This window comes from Haplochromis burtoni, unplaced genomic scaffold (assembly GCF_018398535.1).
Source record: "Haplochromis burtoni strain Fernald_Lab_line unplaced genomic scaffold, NCSU_Asbu1 Contig_29, whole genome shotgun sequence".
In the NCBI taxonomy this organism is placed as follows: Eukaryota; Metazoa; Chordata; class Actinopteri; order Cichliformes; family Cichlidae; genus Haplochromis; species Haplochromis burtoni.
In genome coordinates, this window is record NW_024582390.1 from 3,281,093 (window position 1) to 3,304,643 (window position 23,551).

Genomic DNA, 23,551 nt, shown 5'->3' on the forward strand with positions numbered 1-23,551 from the left:
CACTTGGAAGCTTTTGCTAATGCTTTATGTCTGCTTTGGCTCAGTGGGAAATGGGCCATTTGTGTGTCAGGTGTACTCTTCAGTTCGTCCATAATAATGGTGGATAAAGCTGTCATTTACCTCAAAGACCACCCATGTCTCTGACAGTCAACAAAACGGCAGAAAGGAAGAAGCGTGCTAGTCAATAATAGCATTACAAGTTTCAGAAACAAAGAAAATGAGAGAGAAAAACACGTTATTAGGCCTGAGGGATACACAGTGTGAGGTTGGTGGGAAATGCCAGGGTTATTCCAAGCTTCAAATTAACCATGCATGTATGCACAGTTAGTGCAATGATTGTTATACCAAACAATCTGTTACCTGGAGTGTCTTTTTCCTGTATTTCGTCACAATTTCATAATCAAATGGCTCAAGTACATAAAACCCCTATTTAAAAAAATGAAGTTTAAAACTCTTAAATCCTTTTTCACATAGACCGGTGACAAATTAAAGGAAAAACATTAATCCACTGTGGCTCACAGTCTGAGAAACCTGGGAATTAGTTATGCCAGCAGAGACATTTTGCTGGGATAGCTTTTGCCTTTAGTCAGAAGGTCAGTGCAAATCAATATAAAGTGTTCTGAGTTATCAGCTTTACAGCTTTTCAGGATCAGGATCACAGTGACTGGTTTGATTAGAAGTCACCAGTTCTTAACCTGTTTGAATGCTCTGAGACGTTTTGGAGTGATGTGTTAGGTTAGCTGATTCACAGACATGAAGAATCTTTGCATATTGAAGCTGCTCGCTGACCAAGTACTGACCAAACACAATAACACCATACTGAGACACTTTATGTTGGTTTACCCTTTAATTTGTCGCTTTTCTGTATATAAGAAAGCATTGATCTGGGTCTCAGTTAGCCAGGAAACACCACCTACACGAATGTCAATGCTATTGTGCTGCTCTGCTTTCTCTAACTTGTGTGTGTGGGCTAGCTCTTTCCATGAATCATAATCTGGGGTGGTGAGTGATGGACGAGTCACTGGAGTTTCTCTGTCTCCCTCCCAGCTGTGCAACGGCGGCTCTGTCACAGAACTCATCAAAGGCCTGCTGATGCGTGGCCAGCGTCTGCAGGAGCCTGTTATCGCATACATCTTATGCAGTGCCCTCTTGGTAAGATGGCCCTCTGCAAAGCTGCAAATGCAGGGGGAGGAGGTGGGACACCAACATGCAGAGAGCGGGCTGAGGATTTATTTTCAGCTGGGGAAGTGTGACAAGCAGTTATGAATGTCTCTCCTTACGAACAGCTGTGGGAGTTCTTTTATCTAGTTTGTACAGCTCAACTTTTAATGCATCATATGCAGATTTATTTTTTTTTTTACGCAAATGACTAATTGTGTGTCGCGATTCATGCTCAGCAGCACCTTGCATTATCTGTCCTCTAATTTAAAAGGGTCTCCAGCATTTGCACAACAACCGGATTATCCATCGTGACGTCAAAGGCAACAACATCCTCCTGACAACTGAGGGAGGAGTCAAACTGGTTGACTTTGGTAATGATCTTTGAAAGAGGCAATTTAGCCGCTCCAATCTTTTCTCTGAAGTGCGCTGTTATAGATAAATGACTCTTTTTTTGTGAGTGATCTTTTGGAAGTGTCAGCAACATTGTTTGTGAAGGCAAACACAAGCGCAGGATAAATCATTTAACCCACACTTTAGTCCCATGCTCACCATAACGTCTTTTAATTCATGGACCGTAGCCTTAGCCCGAAGCTATTATTGCTCATTTAAATTGCATTATTTGATCCTTTGCATATTAAAAGAAAGCTGCTATGGCAAATGACTTTGAGTCACCCCCAGGCATGTTTATGTCCCCTGTGTCATGGAGATGAAGTGGACTCACGCTGATAAAAATCTGTCCTACATAATTTGAAATGATTATAGCCCATTATTATTGCTGCTTGGCAGGTTGCCACACTAAATTATATGCCAGGATTTATTGATTAGTTCAAACATTTACTGTCTGCTGTAATTTATCCCAAGAAATATTCACGCTAATGAAGTAAGATTGAATTTTGCAATTCTTTTTCCATTTTTTTGTAGGTGTTTCAGCTCAACTGACGAGCGCACGACTGCGGAGGAACACGTCAGTCGGGACACCGTTTTGGATGGCTCCTGAGGTCAGAGTCTAAGGGCTGCACACGCATGTTCATGTCTGGTAATGCAGCAGTAAAACATGCACACGTGTTTTAGTGGCTAATGGATTCTTTTTATATACACGTACAGTGTGATGTAGCTGTTAAACAGAGCGCCTCAGTTATTTCCGTGTGACTCTCCCTCCCATGTGTCATTGTGTATTCCTCTCCACGGGTGCAGCTCTTGAGGTCGCCTCAAGGTTAATAGCTGGGAGTCTGTGGCCCCTCGGCTTACTCTTTTGGCAGAAATGAGGTGCGGTGATTGAGCTGGTAGGGAGGGACCTCGGGGGCAATTAGAATAAACTCAGCTGTAAAATGTAGTGTCAGTTATAATTATTGACTGTGGCAAAGAGAAGCTCGTACCCGGAGCTACTGCACTGACCTGCCTTTCAGTGCTTGTTTTTAAATGGGCTGTGAATGAGCTTGGCTGACTGTTTTTGGCATTAAGAGGATTTTTTTCAGGTTCACAATGCTTTTTTTGAAAAAAAAAAAAAAAAGTAATTTTCTTTGAATCATTAAGCTGAATTTAATACCCTAAACATCAAACAAAATTAATCTCACCCCTCTTTCTAGAAAAACAGACTTTCCACTCGGTGACTGTCTAAAATGGACCCTGTGAATTGTTTCCAGGTCATAGCCTGTGAACAGCAGTACGACTACTCCTATGATGCCCGCTGCGATGTGTGGTCTCTCGGCATCACAGCCATCGAGCTGGCAGACGGAGATCCCCCTCTGGCTGAGATGCATCCAGTAAAAGCCCTTTTCAAGATCCCACGGTGAGTCCAGTAGAGGGCGCTCCTGCCACACAGCTGGAGGCAGCTGCCACAGGGACATAAAAAAAACCTTTCCTTACTGTCAGGAGGAAAATTCTGAACTGAAATTTATGATCAAATGGATAAAAGGTAAAAATCACTGCGGCTTCTCTGACAACTGATTTTGTGCTGAATTTAGAAAATAAAAAGCTGAATCGGTAGGCTCTGCTTCACTCTCCCAGTTGCCGCTGCATTTTCGTCTTTGCTGTCTGAAAGGACGCATCTGCTGAATAATCAGTGTTTAAAATCTCCATCATCAGAAACGTAGAAGTGTTTGGCCTTAAAATTAATGCAGTGATTGAATCTGTAAAAATATTCACTGCTGGAAACCGTGTGTGTCTGATGATCATCTGAGAGCTTAGTGGCTACACGCAGTTGACCTTTTGTTATCAGTACAATCGCGCAATTATCTCTCAGTTAGGTAGAGATATGCCCCTTCTGATTGCAATTTGCATTGGTGATTAGCTCCATTCACATTGAGATGAGGCTGTCACCTCCTCCCAGTCACAATATTATCTCCTCCCTGCCAAGACTCGGGAGCAGGCCTTGTGTAGCAGGAATTATGGGAGCTAACGCAGCATTTCATCAGCACCAAATTTTAACCAGAATGTAAAATAATTATACGAGAAATTACAGCTGATGGCAGAGCGCATGGGTGAAGATTTTGTCAGGCTTTGACTCTGTAACACATTCGTAACTCTTTTTCTCGCTTCGGGATCGAGTTTGGAGGATTCATCATTCATGTCTTTATGTTTTGCACGGAAATAAATGCAATTATTTATTGAAATGTGCAAAAAATAAGTAAGGCAAAAACAGAGTTTGTACAATTCCAAGTTTGATTGTCAACACTTGGTTTGATCGCATTTTCTTAGAGCAGTCTTCAGGAATAGTTTTCCAGGCTTCTTGAATGATATTCAAAGCTCTTCTTTGGATGTCAGCTGCCTTTTGCTTCAATAATTTTGAGGTTTGGGCTCTGAGGAGGCCAATCCATGACTGATAGTGTCCCACTGTGTGCTTTTCTATTAATGTTTGCTTCTACTGCACTGGCAGTGTGTTTGCGATCATTGTCAGGCTGAAAAATAAATCTGTTGCAAATCATAAACCAGTCTCCGTGATGTTTTACAGACGGCTGTAGACACTCACTGTTGTACCTCTCACCTATACATACATATATATACATATAGATGAGAATTTGAGACAGAAATGTCAAATTCTTTCCTATTTTTTAAAGACACGACTTTCAGATGCTGTTCATCTGCTGTAGATGTTTTTTAGGCCTGCCATTTCGTCTTTTATCCCTCAGTTTCCTAATATTTGTAAGGACACACTGCACAACATGCTGTTATACATTTTAGGATAATGTCTCTTTGGGAATCACCTCGATAGTGCAAAAACTTTATTTTGGGCCTGTCAAACTGTGCCATCTTTGGCATATTTTGTCAATTCAGCTAAAGACATGGAAACAAAATATGTGTTTTTGTGACAGGCTGCTGGTAACAAAGGGCCTAAAGATGCACTTTAAAATGTTATGTGTAGATGCGACACTGGTTCATCCCTTGAGTTAAGCGCCTTTCAGATGCATGTATGATTCAGAGGTCAGTGTTAAGTAGCTTAGCAAAAAAAAATCCCAAAAGTCCTCTAAAAAATGATGAGGTACCACAACTGAACTGGACTGAAAATGAATATAAAAGCACCCAGTGTCCAAAGAAACGTTTTAAAGACCTTCACAAAGCCGGGACTGTTAGTCAAGACCACAAAAATTAAAAGAAAGTCTGGCTTCTTGGAGGCAAAATATAAAGAAACAAGTTGCAGTCATACTTCCCTATTAATCACCAGCCATAATATTAGACATTTCCATTTCACCAGACAGTTTTCAATCATTCCTTGAGGTTTCTTTGACCTTTCGCCCTTTATGAATAACTCTGATGATGATAGAATTGGAAACAAATACTTCAGTGACATTTCGTCATCTCTTTTCCAATCAAAATGTGTATTTTAGCTTTTTAGTGTAAAACGGGACCTTAAAGGTTTAGAAGTTGTTATAAATCACCACGAATGTGTCGAACCATGAAATGATTCTGTTAACATGTCATTTATCTTAAATATGTTTTCCCCCATTGCTGCAGCGGCGCAGGCAAAATCATGAGAAAAACCTTTTATGACTTTGTGAATAAGGAAATGAGTTTCACCTTTGGGTCTTCGGTGGCAGTGAGAGTGATTCATGAGGAAATCCAAGAGATTCATCGTCACAGGTTTCGATCAATCCACAAATTTTTTTTCCTTCTCAATTTAATACGTCACAAACTATTACTAGAGGAGCCTCTACCTGGAGTATTGTCCTTGAGTGGTGCATGTTTTATGAAACCTGTGTAAGCGCTAAAACATGTAATGAGCATTTTCATCTCTCTGGTATTTTACAGTTGCACGTAGTAATGTGTTTCCAGGCTAAAGGTTTCACTGTCGGGTAGTTAATCTTTTCTGTATTATCCACTTTGTCATTCTTTCTCAGCTGAAACACATCCAGATAGTAAAAAGGAAGACAAATATGCACGGTTGTGGATCACATTCCTTGCTTTCCTATGCTGTTTGCTGGACAGTCTCTCGAGTCAAGCTGTGGATTTAATTGCCCATGTGTGGGGCCACTCCTGAGCCCAGCAGCAGATAGCCATTATGTCACCGCTTTGGCCGTGCTTTTGGTGGAAATGATTCTCATCCCAGCAGGCTACCGTGGATGATAAGAGAAGCTCTGACAGCTGTCAGAGAGGACACTGATGAGCTCTATGAATTAGGGGCACCTTGGTAAATGGTCTGTTTGTGCGACAGAAAAATCACACACTTGATGAGTTGTGACACCCTGTTGAAGCATGCATATGCTTGTTGCTTAATTTCTAAATTGAACCCAAGGTGTCCATGATGCTTTTTTAACTATTACCTGCTGTTTTGAGTGCGTATGACAGATGTATGATGATCATGGTGACCATGAATGAAGGTAATGGAGCATGTCAGAGGACAAAGCTGTAAAATCAACTGCAAAACTAATTATAGATACTCAAGACGAAGATGGTGTCTGATATTTAATATGCGGAAAGGTTAATTGCTTGAGCCAGTGCTCTCGTTGCCACACAGCCTCACAGTTTCCATGTAAAGTCAAACCAAAGTGTGTGTAAAATACTTTGTAAAGCTTAGAGGCGGCTGGCAAAGATGTCCAAGGTTGTGTTTATTCAGCGTTACCCCTGTCGATATTAGCTACGTATTAGATAGTACATGTATGTGTCTGAGTAAGACCAGGACAAGCAGAATAAAAGTAAGTGATGGTTTGTCAGAGGCAACAAAGGCTAACACAATCATTCAGCTGAAGGAAAGATATCCAGACTTGAGTGCTGTTTTGTATTATAGTGTGTGCAGCAGAACAGATGTCAACAGAAGTGGTGTCCCCTATTGCTTTCAGGACACCATATTTTGAAGCCTTGGTGTCAGCGCTTTTTTCTGCCACCATGCTGGTCGTCTAAATATGGCAAACACTGCCATATTTAGACCAGAGGATGGAGTGCTAATTCAGCAGCTGATGCTAGCAAGCTCGATCAAGAAGCTGCATTCATAAGCTGCGTGGGTGGAGCGCACAGAAACAGACACCTGCTAATAAAGCAGGATATTAATACTAGTATTACTATTGCTATTTTACTCACCAAAAGTGCAGCATAAACCTGGTTATTTGCCAAATCTTAATTTAAAAAAACAAACTTTGAAAGCCACCACAGATAGAGACGAGAGGTCCACATGAGGAACTGGAACTGTTGTGGTTGGCGGCAGCAATAAGTTGAACTCAATATTAGTTTTATTTTTTTTGTAAATGTTCAAGGGAGATGGAGGTTATTGCAGCTGTCATAGGGCAAGAGGTGGGGTACACCCTGGACAGGTTACCAGTATATCTATAAAAATGTGGACTAGGTAAAGTAAAACCCCAACAGCTAATTAATCAATATTCCCATTTTTTCCCATTTTAGCCTCAGCCTATCCAAGCATACATTTACCTGTGTGAACAAATCACTCTCTGTTGTGGTGGCCATTGAAGGAACTGCAGCTTTGGCACTTTAGCTTGGCTTCATTTTTCAGTCCTGAAGGTTGGTGGTGGATATAGAAATGTTAGCATGTATGTGCCCTGTGCTGCAACCAGTGGTTAGAAATTAGTGAGGTTCCTTATTCCTCAAACTGTGCCCCAGTAGAAAAGGCCATTGTTCTGTAGAGACTAGGTCCTAAAGCTGCAACACAATCAAACCCAGAAATTTTGAAAGCCATAAAGGATTTTATTTTGTACAGCTTCCCTCTTTTGCAGGAGCAACAGTGTCTATAAAAATATGAACGCAGAGTGTTGTTTGTATAAAACAATGAAATAAAACAAAATGTCAAAATACAGATTATTCCTTCCCCTGAAATTAAAATAGCACAAGGGAGAAAATTGCTTACTCAATGGCTCGCTGTCCCTCTGATTCCTCATGAGTTATGCATTGACCTGACCTCCTAAACGCCAAAACAGAGGCCAACAATTCTCCAATTTTTCCTAAAGTCTTTTCAAAATAAAAGCCGTCTAGGTTGTCAGACTGTCCAAGTGATTTGTACAAATTTCTACTGTATTATTTAAAAGGTCCAGACTTTGGTAGCCTCGTAGCTTGTTATGACAATGATCTGTGCCTAATGCTATTTTTTTATTGCAATAACTGCTGATGAACATTTAACAGGTTATGGAGCTAAGACTGAGAGAAAACGCATCCATCCTTAGTTGCTTTCTTAGCTCAAAATCCCTCATCCACCAGCAAAAATGAAACATTTTACATGTGGATGATCAGGGTTGAAAACCTCCCACATTTTCTGTCACAGATGACTGGCAGAAATAATGCTGAATTTTGAAACCGTGTACTCCACCGATGTTTTATCAAATCGCTCATTGTTACTGTAAAAAACCTGCCACATCGCCTTGATTTTTCTATATTGGCATTTTATGTAGGAAAAAAAGTCAGTGTAGTGAAGTAATTGTACACTTAATGTTCCAAATTTCCCATTATCTGACACTGACAATCCCTGACAGGAAATCACTGTCTGGTTGGATGACTTTCCAATCACGATTAAAGGCTTCTCATATCTCCACCTTTGATGCAGTTATCTTACTGTCTCTGTGTACTGTCCTGGACTGGAGCACTGGTGATGTAGCTACCAAGGACATGATAAATGTAGCTGTAGTTTTTCAGTGTTCATGCATGTATGCTCAAAGAAGTACTGGTGCTGTGGCGGCAGTGATGGATGAGCCAAAATTTTAAGTATGTGCTCCATTCGCTGAATAAGTCTTTATTTGGGGCCCTGGTACTCCTTCTCTGTTAAGCTTATATAAAGGCCACTGTGTCTCTGCTTAATGCAAGCTGGAGAATACAACAGCAGTGTGTAAGGTACTGAAACCTTAAGTGTGGCTTTAGTTGATTTGTGAAATTTAAAGGGTGTCACTGCTTGTTTCAGATGCTGAAGAACGGTCAGGTTTTATAATGACGATGTTGACTGTAATCACACGTGCTGTTTGCAATGTCTGCATTGTGTGTCCAGGCTGGAGAATAGACTATGGAGAGGCTTAAAGTACTTCTTAAGTTTCTCCTTGAATATAAATTGTAATATTTTATGTCCTATGGTAAATACAGGACTTAAAAAATTACGGATATCTAGTATCATATTCAGACATTTTACTGACTTTATTTTTGTCTTGCTACAGCTGTCAGGGGTTGTTGACACCTCTCTGGTTTTGCCTCGATCCACAGTGACTCGAGCCTGACAGTACGAGCTCTGCCTGGTCCAAAATTTGAATAAGCCATTCTTGTTTACAACATTAGCTGGCAGTACTCGCAAAAACTGAAGGAAAAAATGCGGCCTGAGTTCGCTAAGCACAATGAGCGCTCTTGACAGTGTTATCAGCAGTGCGCTGCTATATTGACTACGTAACGTATAAGCAGTATGGTACGACATCAAGGCGAGAACGTGTCTTCGGGCTCATATTAGAGGTTGCATTGAGGCAGTCAGTTAGTGGCTTTGATCTGCACTTTGGAAAGGATTGCCTGTCTGAATTCTTATCAAAGACTCGACTAACTTAGTGCTGTAGAAAATGACAGATTTTGTGCCCTAACACCCCCCTCGCCCTTGTATCTTTAAAAAAAGATATTAAACATATGCCGTGTTTTTCATAAACTAAACTGTTTTCATTTTTAATTCAAACTGTGTTTTTCCCTCTTTGCTCTGCTTGTCTGGCAGCTTTCTAGAGCAGCATGTGCGATCTAATTAACACAGTCAGTAAATGCATTGACCAGGTGTGTCACTGTTTGCCTGACAGTGACAGAAAGCTCGGCCTCCGGCTGTCAGGCTGACAGCTCCTGGTGAAGATGACTGTACTCAGGCTCTTTCCAGCCTTGGCTCCTCATACAGACCTGCTTCCTGTCATCGTGCGCACTTGAAAAGTGTTAGGCTCATTATGGATGGCCTCCGTAAATGCTGCTGACAGAGGTATAACTAGCTCCCATAATTTTGGCTCCCAATGGCAGATGCTTCCTGCCAGACAGTGGAGGAGCAGTTATCATTTGTCACTTTTTCTCTGGCTGCCACAGACCTGGACCCCGATCAGCTTGTCCTCGGACCATCAGACTCTCAGAGGAGTCTGATGGTCGCACTCTAACTGTCAGCCGTCATTTGTCAAATGATTCAGGAGACATGCTGACAATCTTGGTCATTTACAGCAATAATCATTTAATGCGAATTTCCTTTAATATCTCCTTAGCTTTTGTTTTTTTTTAAATGTTGTTTTGATTTGTGTTTCAGAAATCCCTCACCCACATTACGACATCCTGAAGAGTGGAGCAGGAGTTTCAGCCATTTCATCAGCCAGTAAGTCTCCTCTGACTTCAGCCTGTCAGCCTTTGTCATCTTACAGTCAAGATTTTGTAGAAAAGTGGTCGTTTTCACAGAAACGGCTGTGAAGAAAGAAACATTTAAATTTGGGCCTCTTGCGGGAAATTACAGATTTTGCTGATTTATGGTGACAAGAAACAAATAGAAGCATTACAGGAATTGATTTGGAAAAAAAGGTGCTGTGGACAGAAGCTCAGACTTCTATCCACAGCACAAACGGTATTAAGGAGAAAAAAGGAGCAGCATTTCAAGAACAGAACATTTTTACTGTTATCTGCTATGTCATAAAAGTGAAACTGAGACAATATCTGCTCTCACAGCAGGATTATGATCCACAGTGGGTTCAGCTTTGAAATACAAGCTGTAGCTTATGAATTAACCTTTTAAATTCCACTGAAGATCTTTGAGGTGACCTTAAAGATGCTGTGAGTGCCAAGGCAACCTAAAAATACTGTATCTCAGAACTATGGGTGATCTACATTATGTCGTATTAGTGCCATTGATGCTATAACAAATACTGAGCTCAGAGGATAATCATTCTGAGAATTTCTCAGCTTGGGTGCTGGTAAAGCTCAGTGGGTTCAGTAGGCAGACTGTTTGCTGTGAGGCTGCTGCAGAGGACATGGTTAGAATCCACTGCGTGGCCTTATACTGTGTTGTCTGTTGTCTCTCCCACTGTCCTATCTCAGTAAAGGTCTGAGATTAAAGCCATAGATTTACAAGAAGAACTTGACATACACCAAAAGTCTGTAAAATTGTATAGATTTACATTTACTGGATAAAGTAATACTACCTTTCAAAATATGTTCATGAAGAATGTTAAACATTAAATGTTCCTGGAAAAATAATACTACTAATTTTAAATATAATACTTTCATTACATTGCCTCAAATAAAAGAGAAAACTTCAAATAAGAAAAGGTCAAATGTACAAAGCAATAAAAACTGTGGATAATTAATTGAATAATTATTAATTCATTAGTTATTAGTTTTCACATATGGCAGTTTTTATGTCACCAGTCGTCTGTTCATGCACAGAGTATACTGAAAGAAGAGCTGGGCTTGTTTTTGTCATAATTATGTGATACACCCAGTGAGTGCTGGTCAGCTGGACCTTCAGATAATTTTATGATGAGAGCTGTTTTCTACAGACAGATAACAAAAAAACAGAATTAATTGAAGAGGTCACTAAAACATGACCTCTGAAATTTAATTTAGACGTGACTCTCGTAAATCTGTTTTCGTTTTGTTTTTGTTTGCTTTTATTATTTTTAGTGCTTTATTAATGTCGTTCTGAAGCGTGTTGATGTGTGTTTTTAATGGAGTCCCCTAAATGATCAGCTGCCCTTACCCTAATGGGAATCCAAATAAAAAATACCATGTCAGTGCCTCCACACATAAGACAAATAATAAGACAAATCTTTTTTCTTTTTTTTTGCATTACTATTTTAGTAGTGCAATGAGTGTGTGAAACTGTAAAACATATGGAGACAGATCTGTACATCAGGGGGGAATGTGCATGTAAATATAGAGGGAACTGAAATTGATATTTTATTGCCCGATTCTATCAACCTCTCTTTCTATTCATTGACTTTCTTTTGTATAAATCTGCCACAGAGGAGCAAACTAATTCACCTGAGTTATCAGTGCTATCTGAGGGCCAGATAACTTATCATTTCCTACACTGTGCAAAGCTAATAATGTCAGAGGTGGCTTGTAGTGGAGGCCTAGAAAATACAACCCTAATATCTACTGCAGAGAGGCGTGCAGGCCTTAACTGTAATGAGAAAATAAATTCAATTTGTTTGGAGGGTTATTTGTGTAGGGATGGTTTCTGATTGCATTGGTGGAAAAAAGAGTAAAAACAAGCAGACGTCATCTGCCTCAAAGGCCTGTTGGATTTTTTTTTATGTCACTTCAGTTTTTGATTGGTCAGGAGGCATATTTCTCCTTAAATCAGCACAGATATTACTTTTTTACAATGTCATTGTCCTGGTTTTTATTGGCTACTCTTTGGATTGCAGCTCTGTAATCTGGGTTAATGGATTGTGTGATATCATATCAAAGTTAATCTCCTCAAACAAAGCCCACCAGAGTTCAATGTGAGGAGGCTGGACAATGTTATCAAGCTTTGCAGGCTTTTTGTGAACCCTCTGACAGTCCTGTCAGGCTTGTTGTGTATATGTGTGTGTATGGAAGGAGGAAACTGAGGCGGAGGGTGGGGGGGATAATAAATCCATCACCGGTGTCTGCACTTGTGCAGCCAAAGAACTGACTCCTATGACAAAGTGGCCTGCCTTTCAGTCTCCCAGCAGCACAGCCTTGCTAATAGCAGCAACCTCCACTTAATGTTCTGACGCTAATGAATTCATGGAATTAACTTTCTGAGCCTAAACTGATAAAAGAAACAGAATTTCAGTGTCGATTAGGTGTTAGAAGCTAGATCAGTGTTTTTACTCCTATCTTTCCTCTGAGTGCAATTGTTGGGGTTCAGAATCTTTTAAGTCTTTGGCTGTAAACGAACAGCACGAATCTGGATGTCTGGTAGATGTATCGTGGCACTCGGGTAGTGATTTCCAGTCTAGCAATATATCAAAACTGTCAGAGGGTGAAGCCAAACGTGTTCTGCGGGTGTTTCAGTGTGTGTGTGTGGCGCAGAAGAGTCAATATTAGAAGAGCGTTTGTATCAGCAAACTGACATCAGTGGCTGAAGGGTTGCTGCAGGCAGGCCTGTATCACAAAGTGACATCACTTGCTGGCAAACACTGCAGATCACAGATAGGACCTGCCGCTGTGCCACAGCAGGGCTTGTTTGGACTCGGGGCCATGGTGATAGTGACCATGTGGTCCTCGGAGAAGGATCGATTAGTGACCCACGCTTAAAAACACTTGCAAGCGGCACCGCACTGGTATGAGTATCACTCCCAGTTGATCCAGACAAATCAGCTCCCCGCAATGTTCAGGTGACTGCACTTAACTGTTTAATTCACTCTGATTTATAGACTGATGAAGGACAGTTTGTCTGTCTGAGGGTTTTAGAGGTAACTGTGTGATATTTTGTTGCTTTAAGGTGTCTGATAAAGGATTTTGAGGCACGTCCATCTGTGACCCACCTTCTGGAGCACCCCTTCATCAAGCAGGCCCATGGCAAGGACATAGCTCTCCGTCAGCAGTTAGCAGCTCTCATCCAAGAGCAGCAACAAATAGGCTGCAAAACCAAATCCAAGTAAGTATCCCAAATCTTATGTTTGTTTGTTTTTTTTAAATTTCCCTGTTATGAAATAGTAAAGATGCAAACTGTATTAGTTCATTTGGATGTTGAAGATCTCTATTTCATTGATAGGCATGGATTGGGTGCTGATATTTTTTCTGTCCAGTAGGGGGCAGGGTCTCATCTTCTTACACTCCAGCACAGAAATGAAGATGAAACAGAGTAATGGAAATTACAGTATGTGATTAAAGAGAAGTAAGGGCAGTATGACTAATTCAGAAGGAGTTATTGTGCTGAGTAACCTTAGATTAATAAATCCCAATTAGTCCAGTGGATGTACTTAGTACACATCACTTCTCCAACCAATTAACCCAATGATGGAATAATTAAATATAGATTTGCACCCAGAAATAGGTGACATGGCAGCATTACAGCCTGTTCACTTTTAATGAGCTAATTAGTTATTTCCTTCATTAATTAAAATAGCAACTACCTTACAACCTCCTTATGTGTGTAAAAAATGAACACAGCCATATGAAAAGGCACATGTTGAAAGTTAAATCTTCACCCTGACACTCACATGGCAGCAAGCGACAGAGCAGAAAGTCTCCTGTTTACTGGAGAAATACTGACTTTGGCATTGCTTAATCTTCATTATAAAGGAGTTTGCTGAACCTGCCCTTGACTGAGAGTCTTGATGTTGTGCCAGCTCTGTTTACTCCCGAGAGTGTGCAGAGTCTGTGCCTGAGCCTGATCCCGAATTCCTGTCCACAGTGAAAGTGGATAATGGGATTAGGAGCTTGTAGGGCGAGAACTGGGCTCGCCTGGTTTAGTCTCTCATGCCACAGATCAGCAAACAATGACTCCAGATAAGAATAAAGACATAGAGAACTTAAAAGTAGCTGCCGTAGGTGGAATAGTGTGATTTACTTCAAAGCAGGAGCGAGTGAGACGCTAGAGGTCTCAAGTCTTTCTCTAAGGGACATGATGACGGGGATTGACTTTATAGGGACTACATACTGAGCATATTTCTGTGCTGTTGCATTTACACTATATTCAGAATAGAGAATTAATTCAAAAAGTAGATGAGGAAAAAGCTCCTAACCTGAAGCTTGAATTTATATTTCGAGCTAGTCTTATGATTGTATATTTATTATAATGGAATATGGATGCATGTTACAAATGTGACAAAAGAAAAGAAAAAAACAATTGTTTGTGCTTTTGTTGAAGCCCCAAACCACCAAGCATTAAAATTAGGTTGCACAATGCAACCTAACTAGTCCACGTTTAGAGATTACTTGTTACTGTTGCTTAACCCTTTTTTATCATAAGCTCTTCAGGCTTACGAGTCAAAGAAGTGAAATGTTATGTTATGGCTATCTCAGTATTACTATATGATTTCGCTGAGTACATTCGGCAATATTATTATTGTGGTTTCTAAAAAAAAAAGAAAGAAAAAATCTGTCAAGTTCATTTTTAATTGTATTTGCTTTTTTCTTCTTGTTTGGAACGTTAATAACTCTGGAAACAAAAGTGGTGAAAGAAATGTTAACGCTATCCAAAATGCAATATTGCTCCCTGTGTTGTAGTACCAACCACAAAGCTACTGGTTATTTATAGAAGTGCATGCTGCAGTATTGTTTAGTCTGTCGTGCTGCTAATAAACTGATGGACTTACAAAAGCAAAAATAAAAAAACCAAAGTAAATAAAAACTAGGGGTGTTAGATGTTGTTTAGATATAAATGCACTGCTTCCCCTTTCAGCCACACACTTTCCACCCCATTCAAGTATATATAATGAAAAATTGGTATGAAAGATTTTGTTCAATCAAATATAAAAATCACATGGTCAAAGAGGATTTCACAATTACCTATACGTGTAAATAACATGCTGGAATTATATTCCAGCTAGACTCATTCTAGTAGCTTTAAATGCCTTTGCCTTAAAGTACAAATATACAAATATTTTTCTAATATTAAAATCTTGATATGGTCTACAAATACAGAAACCTTGATTTCACAAGGTAATGTGACAATAAGTGTAATTTATTATATGGAAATGCAAATACAATTTGGAGATGCATAACAAAATGAGTGTATTGGTATTTACTAAAGTAGATGTTGCTGTTGTGAAATTAAAACATTACAGAGCTTAAGTGTCTTATAGGAAGATAAGGAAATGGGTCACTTTAGCCCAATGGTGTGTGGTTGCTGTGCAACATGATGTCATAATAGAACCTTCAGTGATTTGGTGTATTATAAAAAGGTTATCATAGGAGGCTGGACAATGAATATTTATATTATTAGCACAATATAAATATTTGATTGCTGAAAAAAAAACTTAAATAACCCCCCTAAATTTAAGAAAGATTGTAAGTTTGATTTTTTTATGCTGTCTTAAGCAACTATTTTTGGCAGTTATTCTCAGATTTGTGACACTTTATTGACTTTTTAGACTGTAGATGGCCTTTGACTGGATGTTGCTACAATTGGCTCCCAGCAAGATTTTCACACTGAAGTCTTTATTGGAACAAAGTGGGTTAAGCTCAGCAAAGGGCTAGATTGACTAGCTAGTACTGGTAGTTACTCACTTGTAAAAGGCTTTGTGTGCAGACTTAACTATTGGAGTCTGGATTCATGGTAGTATATGGGATTATTGACTCCACTAAACCATATTACGCTGATAAAAATGGTCAAAATTTTATGGCTGTTAGGTTTGGCTGACGTCAGTCTCTTCTCTGTGGAATTGACTACATTCATGTTGTCCTAAGCGACTATTATTGGTAGTCATGCTAAGATTTGTGATGCATTACATGTTATAGAAATGTCAAAATGTCCACTCTGTGTTGTGCATATACACATACAGCACACAAAGCAGTAGGCAGTCACAAGCACAGCTCTGTTTTACTCTCTTTCTCACACTCTGTGGTTTCCCCTGAGGTTTTCGTGGAGCCAGCTGGAGGTTTGTTGACCTCTGTCCACAGGGGCTCTTTAGAGAGTGATAGGTCAAAACATGAATAAAGTGCAACCACATCCTGTGATAATAGGAGTTCTGTCCCCTGGGAAAGCTTAAAGGGCCTCGTGAAAAACGTGGAAGTGACTGGGTATTACATTCAGCCAGTCACACTACTGTTTCTCATTTAGTGGTCACTTTACAGGCTTAAAAGGCATCTCGTGTCCTTGACTTCATACAGGCACGTCCGGATCAATACTCGTAAAACCCTCATAATAGAGAGCTGTCCTGATGATGATCTGGTGAACCTGGAGTTCTTAGACGAGGTAGGATTTTATGTGTTTATCTCGTCATGCATTGATCAGCCCAAGCTGAAAAGTTGTTGATTTTAGGCTGCGTGTGTGTGTGTGTGTTTTCTTTTCTGCAGGAGACAATCATCAGCCATCTCCACAAGAGGTATGATGAGCTGCAGGTGTACACTTACGTCGGTGACATCCTCATCGCTCTCAATCCTTTCCAGAATCTCAGCATCTACTCTCCTCAGGTCGGTAACACATCAGTCACAAATCGTTTTTGTGTTTTTTTACAAACACAGTGGAAATGATGAATGGATGCCAGTCACGATGCAGGTTCTGCTTTAGTGGATACTCTATTTGTAGGGCTAGTTATTGTTATTATTATTATTTTGTTTTTATTCACAGTAACAGCAACTATTATGGCAATTGTCATATTAGTTAGTGCAACAATCTGTCCCCCAAATCAGATTTTTAAAAATTAATTTTCTGCTCAGTCAGTTTAAATCAACTATTTTTAATCTTTTAAATTACTCTAAACATCTTTAATGCATAGTCAGCAACTTTGCATGCATTTTTCCTCAAATTTTCTCTTCACTGGATATCCGATATTGATATTATGTGACGCTGCAGAGTTTTGTCTTCTCCAAGCTGTTGGTTGTTAATTTCTTCAAAGCCGTAATAAAAATAAGTCTTCATGAATACTTTTATGCCCCTTTTAGTTCTCTAAGCTGTACCATGGCGTAAAGCGAGCTGACAACCCTCCACACATCTTTGCTACTGCAGATGCAGCTTACCAAGGCATGGTGACATTCTGCAAAGACCAGGTATCTTCCAGAAAAGTGACTGAATAGGTTGAAGCATTGTACCGTGCAATCCTAAAGCTGATAGAATAATAATGAAAATTATTTTGTATAAAGCACTGTAGGTTTTACAAATGCTTTCGAGCAATTTCTTTTAATTACAATCAGTTATTTTTTAATGTCGATTTGGAAACTTTTGGACAAAAGCAAAGGAGCAAGGAAATGTTAGTAAATAACATATGAAAAAATTATGGTATATGATGTCAGTGTTCCCGCTTGATGAACTGTTATCTCGTTTGTTTAGTGTATCATCATTAGTGGAGAAAGCGGTGCTGGGAAAACAGAAAGTGCTCATTTAATTGTTCAGCATCTTACTTTCCTGGGAAAGGTACTGCATAGTAGCTCTTTGGTCACTATTTTTCATCATCATTTCTAACTTGTTAATACCAGACTTAACTACTTCATATAACTACTTCATAAACTATCTTAAAAATCTACCAGAGTTCATGAAATAATTATTTTGTTGCTCTCAGGCAAACAATCGGACACTCCGTGAGAAGATTTTGCAGGTTAACCCTCTCGTCGAGGCCTTTGGAAACGCTTGCACGGCAATCAATGACAACTCCAGTCGCTTCGGCAAGTACCTGGAGATGAAGTTCACGCCGACAGGAGCGGTTATTGGGGCCAAGATATCTGAATACCTGCTGGAGAAGTCGAGGGTCATCAAACAGGCTCCGTAAGCAGCTGCCCTTGCTTTTTTCCTTCCTGCGGTTGGATTTGAGTAATTCATCTAACTTCTTCTTGTTTTTCCTTCAGAGGGGAGGAAAATTTCCACATATTCTATTACATATATGCCGGCCTTTACCACCAAGACGAGCTGAAGACTTACAGGCTGCCAGATGGGACACCTCCCAGGTTTGTGATGCAAATAATCCCATCACTCGCTCCTCACAATGTGGAAACTAATTTGACTGTCATAACATGAATCTGCAGGTACATTGACAGTCAGCACTGCAAAGTGATGCAAGACATTGTGTCAAGGAAACAATATAAAGAGCAGTTTGATGCCATTCAGGAGTGCTTCCGAAATATCGGCTTTACAGAAGAGGTACTAAACACTCAAGCAATCACATATGCAATGTTTGGGCACAGATCTATTGAGAGCTGTAATATATAAAATACGTAATATGTAACAATTTTCTTTTGATATCTTGTTTTTAGGAGGTCGACTCTGCTTACAAAATTCTCTCAGCAATTTTGAATACTGGGAATATTGAATTTGCCTCCATCACATCCCAGCATCAGACCGATATTAGTGAAGTGCCTAACTCAGAGGCCTTAGAGAACGGTGAGATGTTAGGCAATGTGTGTTGTAAGCATAGACTGTAAATAAAAAATGGTCATCGGTGACTCCCATAAACTTGTACGACCTGAAGTGTTTTAGGAAGTTAATCACTGGCTGCAAAAAAACAGGATTGTACATCTTTAGTTGCTTTAAAAACAAGAACTTGTAGGGTGTAGTGTGATTTTGAATGTATCTTGGATATTCTCTAAACCACACATGGTCAAAAGTATGCATATAGGCTCAGACGTATACATTACCTCTCACTAATATTTGGTTAAATGCCCCTTAGCAAGCTGCACCATGATCAGCAAGCTTGGGTATTTGACCAATCTTGTTGGGAGAATTGGTAGAGCTCAGCTGGCTTTTAAATAAAGTCCGCAAATTGTTATCCATCCCCAAAATAGTTTAGATGTGTGTTTGGGATCATTGAGCTGTTGATTTGAGGTGATGTTGTAGAATTTGAGAAAAGGGAATCTTTCCACTTTCCACTTTAAATATCTGCAGTATAACCATGTTATAGTTTGTTATTATAGTATTGTGATAAGATGCAGTAATCTCTTCACTGTGAAACTGATTGACTGTCTCGCCTTTTTCTCAGCTGCGTCTCTCCTCAGCATTGGACCCGAGGAGCTCCAGGAAGCACTTACCTCTCAGTGTGTGGTCACGAGGGGCGAAACCATCATCCGCTCCAACACCGTGGACAAAGCCTCCGATGTCCGAGACGCCATGTCCAAGGCGTTGTACGGACGCCTGTTCAGCTGGATAGTGAATCGCATCAACTCACTCCTGCAGCCTGACATGAATGTTTGGTCAGTGCGTGCTAGTGATGAACAATTTGTTTGCATGCCCACTGTTTTTGTCTTTTCTGTAATTTCTTGGGGTGTAATTTCTCACTCAGTTTCTGAAAAGCTCTGATGACCTTTCTGGAAGTCTGCAGAGGTAGATGCAAACATGAAGAGGGGAATATCAATGGGAAAGCACAAGACAAGCAAAAGGAGAGCAAAAAAGAAAAAAGTTTTAATAAATTTTTGATACAGAGTTGCGTGCAGAGAAAATAATGTTCAGATGATTAAAAAGACTTCAGAGAGACTGCAAAGAGGCTTTTCATTGATCCAAAAGAATTCCTTCATAAATATGAGCATTGACTGTCAAGGAGTCGTCTCTCAGAGATGAAGCCAGAGTTCCCGTCTGCATTCCAGTCATCTTAGCCGTTTCCTTATTGCCATTAATAACCTGGTAGCACTGGTTAAAGGTGACCTCTACATACTGTGGGTAATGACTGATCATGAAAGTAGCAGCTCCAAGCACTGAATATAAAATACAGGATCATAAATATCTATGCTGTGTTGCAGAAGTGAGTATTGTTAGTGCAGAAACTGAAAATAACTGGAGGTTAAATCAATAGAGACTGAAATAAAAGCCATTTAAGAAGATCTGACTTTTTCAAAGACTGTGTTTATAATTTCTTGTCAGACTAGGCCATCCAGGCCAGACTCCGTATTTGGGTGGAACTTGGATTATCATTAAAGTTTTATCAATTAATATGGCTGCTGGGGATTTGCTTGTTCCATCGCATAGAAGAATAAGTTTGTTTGTCCCCCTTTTTTTCCTTTGAAGTGCCGTAGAGAGCGGCATGAATGTGGGAATCCTGGACATCTTTGGATTTGAAAACTTCAAGAAGAACTCGTTTGAGCAATTGTGCATCAACATCGCAAACGAGCAGATTCAGTTTTATTTCAACCAGCACATATTTGCTCTCGAACAGGTGAGTTCTTCATGCATAAATAGGTTTTAAATGATCCGCTCTAATGCACAAAGTAGAAGATACCACTGTAATGTGTTTGGGGTGAAAGAATAACACAAAATATGCAGAGAATATTCCATTTAAAACACTATTATGGAAATTAGTCACTTAAATAAATTTGGTGTTTACACAGTTACCAATTCAGAAAAGCTCTCAACATTAATTTTTCCTACAAGTCACCCCAAATTACTCTCTTAATTGATTTAATGAAGCTGTTTACCCTGAAGTGCGAAAAGCCTTTTTTCCTCGATGGAGATGAATTGACATCAATCAGAAACCCTTTTGTTTGAAGTAACTTTGCAACAGTCCTTTTTAAAGAGAACTCAAGAAAAGTGGCTCGGTTTAGTGATGTGGCACATTTTCTCATTAGATAGCTCAGTGTGCATTTCTTTAGAAAAATACAAACTATTATTTATTGAGGCCAAACTCCGCACGGCATATAGACTAATAATAGCCTCTGCACTTTCATTTACATTCTCATTTTTAGCGCTCTCCAGGACCAGAAGTGTTATTGGAAGCTACATTTTCCCCGTTCAGATTAATTATAGCAGTGATCTCTGAAAAAAAGGCCTTTAGCTTGTGGAAAACATCCTCCCCTGATGTAGGGCTAATGCTCGGTGGAAAAGGGATCTTTATTTTGTGTGTGGATGTCTTCAGTCTTGCTGTACACAGAAACTGATTATTCTGACTTAATGATTTAAACATGAGGATGGTTTAGATCCATTGGTTCCACTTTATTAGTAAAATATATATTTAAAACAACTTTTTGATCTGAAATTAAATAGATGCAATAATGTGATTTGACTCTGGGTTATTTGCACATTGAAATAAATTATGAATAAGTAAGTGGCTCTATTTGTTGGTTTGGAGCTGTTCTGTTTTATGCATTCAGTAAAAGACTCTATTACGCTGTAAACTTCAGCCGTAGACACACACAGCTGGCTGCAAGTGTGTGGTTTGCTTGATTAGAAACTCTTTTTTTTTTTTTTTAAACCACACATGCACATTGCATATTTAGCCTAGATTGTTTAATTGGGTCATTTAGGGAAACCATAACTAGATTATTATTCTGCATTCACTGGTTCTAATTAGATGGAATACCAGAGCGAGGAAGTTGATGCCAGCCTGGTGGAGTATGAGGACAATAGGCCCATTCTGGACATGTTTCTGCAGAAGCCCATGGGTCTGCTGTCCCTGCTGGATGAAGAGAGCCGCTTCCCTCAGGCCACCGACCAGACCCTAGTGGGTAAGATTGGAACTACAGTCGCAAACATGCTGAGATGTAGCACATAAAATAACTCGGTTACATAAGAGTTCACAGATCAATGCATAAGGAGCCTTCACGTGCCATACTTTTCTTCTACATGTCTTCTTTACAGATAAGTTTGAGGACAATTTGCGCTGCAAATATTTTTGGATACCAAAACGAGTGGAGCTTTGTTTTGGAATTCAGCACTATGCCGGACAGGTATCAGATACTTCATTGGATGTGTTTAACTAACAATCTACTGCCTTGATGATGATGATGGGTGTGAGCATGTAAACCAGTGTTCAGGCCTTTGAAATGCTTGGTAAAACCTTCTATTCTGATTATGCCTTTATTTTGAGTATTTCATAAACATCTGCATACTTTATGGAAGGATTTTTCTCTACATCTGTTTTGGGGTCTGATTAGGTTTGTTGTGACTTAAAAAAAAATTATTACATCCCATATAGAGAAAAATAGGAAACAAAATCCTATAAGTCTGTGAAATTTTACTAAAAAGTCTATCTTGATCCTTCACATTTTCTCATAATGTTAACTTTTTTCATACCTATTTCTTATAAATATCTTATATGAAGAAAATGTGAAAAGAGACACTTTTTTGAGTGGATTATAATATGAGACATGCATATGAAGAGTGGCACAGTGCAGCAGTGGTTAGGACTGGAGCCTCACAGCAACAAGGTCCTGGGTTCAAATCTGCCACCCAGCTGGGGCTCCCTACAATGAGTCTACCCTCTTTCCCTGCACCTGCATAGATTCTCTCTGGGTACCCGAGCTCCCATACTACAAAGATCTGCCTGTGTAGGTAACTGGTGATTCTAATTTGGCCAAAGGGGTGAATGTGAATGGTTGTCTGTTTCTCTGTGTTATCCCTGTGACGGATTAGAAACCCTGCCTGTCAACTCATGACAGCTAGGATAGACCTCAGCCCTTTTTTCCTGTTTCCCTTCTTTAAGAATGGCTTCTTGACAGCCATCCTTTGCTGGGAAACCATTTTTGACGAGGGTTCAGCAAACAGTAGATTTCTTCCTATTTCTTAAGGCCATGACTTTCAGATACTGTTCATCTGCTAGACTTTTTTTAGTGCTGCTACTTCTTCCTTTGTCCTTTAGTTGTTCAGTTTCCTCAGATTTTTTAATGACATACTGCACACCATGCCGAGATATGCCAAGCTTTCAGCTAATAGCTCTTTGGGAATCACCAAGCTGTGTGAACTGTGTTATTGGAATTTTTCATAAATCCAGGACTGGATAGCGGCACAGCAAACCTATCGCATGTCACTGAGGAAAAACGCAGGTGTTTCTAAAAACATCTGTATTCCAGTAAGCTTTGACAGTTTGGCAGAAGCAGCATGCGCAACACCGGCAACTGAACCTCAAATGGATTTCAGCCATCAGTATTTTTATTGCTCACACCTGTGGTTTTTCTGTGGTTAAAAGGAACATCAGTTTTCTCTGGGATCTTTTTACCCTCACATAAGATGTGTGTGTGTATATATATATTTATATATATATATATATGTATATATATTAATTAAACCATACCCCAGCATTAATTTCAGCCTTATCATAGAGTGATGACAATTCAGATTCAGAAAATGTGAATTGACTGTTACACGTACGTGTATTTCTCATGTCCTACTCAACAGGTAATGTACAATGTGAATGGCTTTTTGGAGAAAAACAGAGACACTCTCCCTGCAGACATTGTTGTGGTGTTGAGGACGTCAGAGAACAAACTTTTGCAGCAGCTGTTTTCCAGCCCCTTAACTAAAACAGGTATGATATAATGCTATTTAGAAAATCTCAGCAACTAACCACTAGCCACAGAGGAAATGGAAACTTTCCTTTTGTTAACAATTGCGGGACTATATCACTCAGTGAATAGTGCTGCTGTGTACTCTTCCCATAAATGTTCAGGTAAGTGGGTTTCTTTAAGACGCGACTCCCAGGCA

The 23,551-nt window shown here is 39.7% G+C and overlaps 1 protein-coding gene across 4 annotated transcripts in view; it reads left to right on the plus strand.

Moving 5' to 3' along the window:
* myo3b (myosin IIIB) overlaps positions 1–23,551 on the plus strand; it is a 72,304-nt gene that overhangs the window by 10,276 nt on the left and 38,477 nt on the right. For all 4 annotated transcript variants that reach the window (XM_005918143.3, XM_042219227.1, XM_042219228.1 and 1 more), the window contains 19 exons: positions 1,048–1,152; positions 1,433–1,532; positions 2,083–2,159; positions 2,805–2,950; positions 9,833–9,898; positions 12,992–13,147; positions 16,327–16,411; positions 16,513–16,629; positions 17,101–17,205; positions 17,486–17,569; positions 17,715–17,917; positions 17,998–18,096; positions 18,175–18,289; positions 18,403–18,529; positions 19,125–19,335; positions 20,144–20,291; positions 21,423–21,576; positions 21,710–21,798; positions 23,246–23,375. In XM_005918143.3, the coding sequence (XP_005918205.1) occupies positions 1,048–1,152; positions 1,433–1,532; positions 2,083–2,159; positions 2,805–2,950; positions 9,833–9,898; positions 12,992–13,147; positions 16,327–16,411; positions 16,513–16,629; positions 17,101–17,205; positions 17,486–17,569; positions 17,715–17,917; positions 17,998–18,096; positions 18,175–18,289; positions 18,403–18,529; positions 19,125–19,335; positions 20,144–20,291; positions 21,423–21,576; positions 21,710–21,798; positions 23,246–23,375 (2,317 nt within the window). The remainder of the gene's footprint in view (positions 1–1,047; positions 1,153–1,432; positions 1,533–2,082; positions 2,160–2,804; positions 2,951–9,832; positions 9,899–12,991; positions 13,148–16,326; positions 16,412–16,512; positions 16,630–17,100; positions 17,206–17,485; positions 17,570–17,714; positions 17,918–17,997; positions 18,097–18,174; positions 18,290–18,402; positions 18,530–19,124; positions 19,336–20,143; positions 20,292–21,422; positions 21,577–21,709; positions 21,799–23,245; positions 23,376–23,551) is intronic.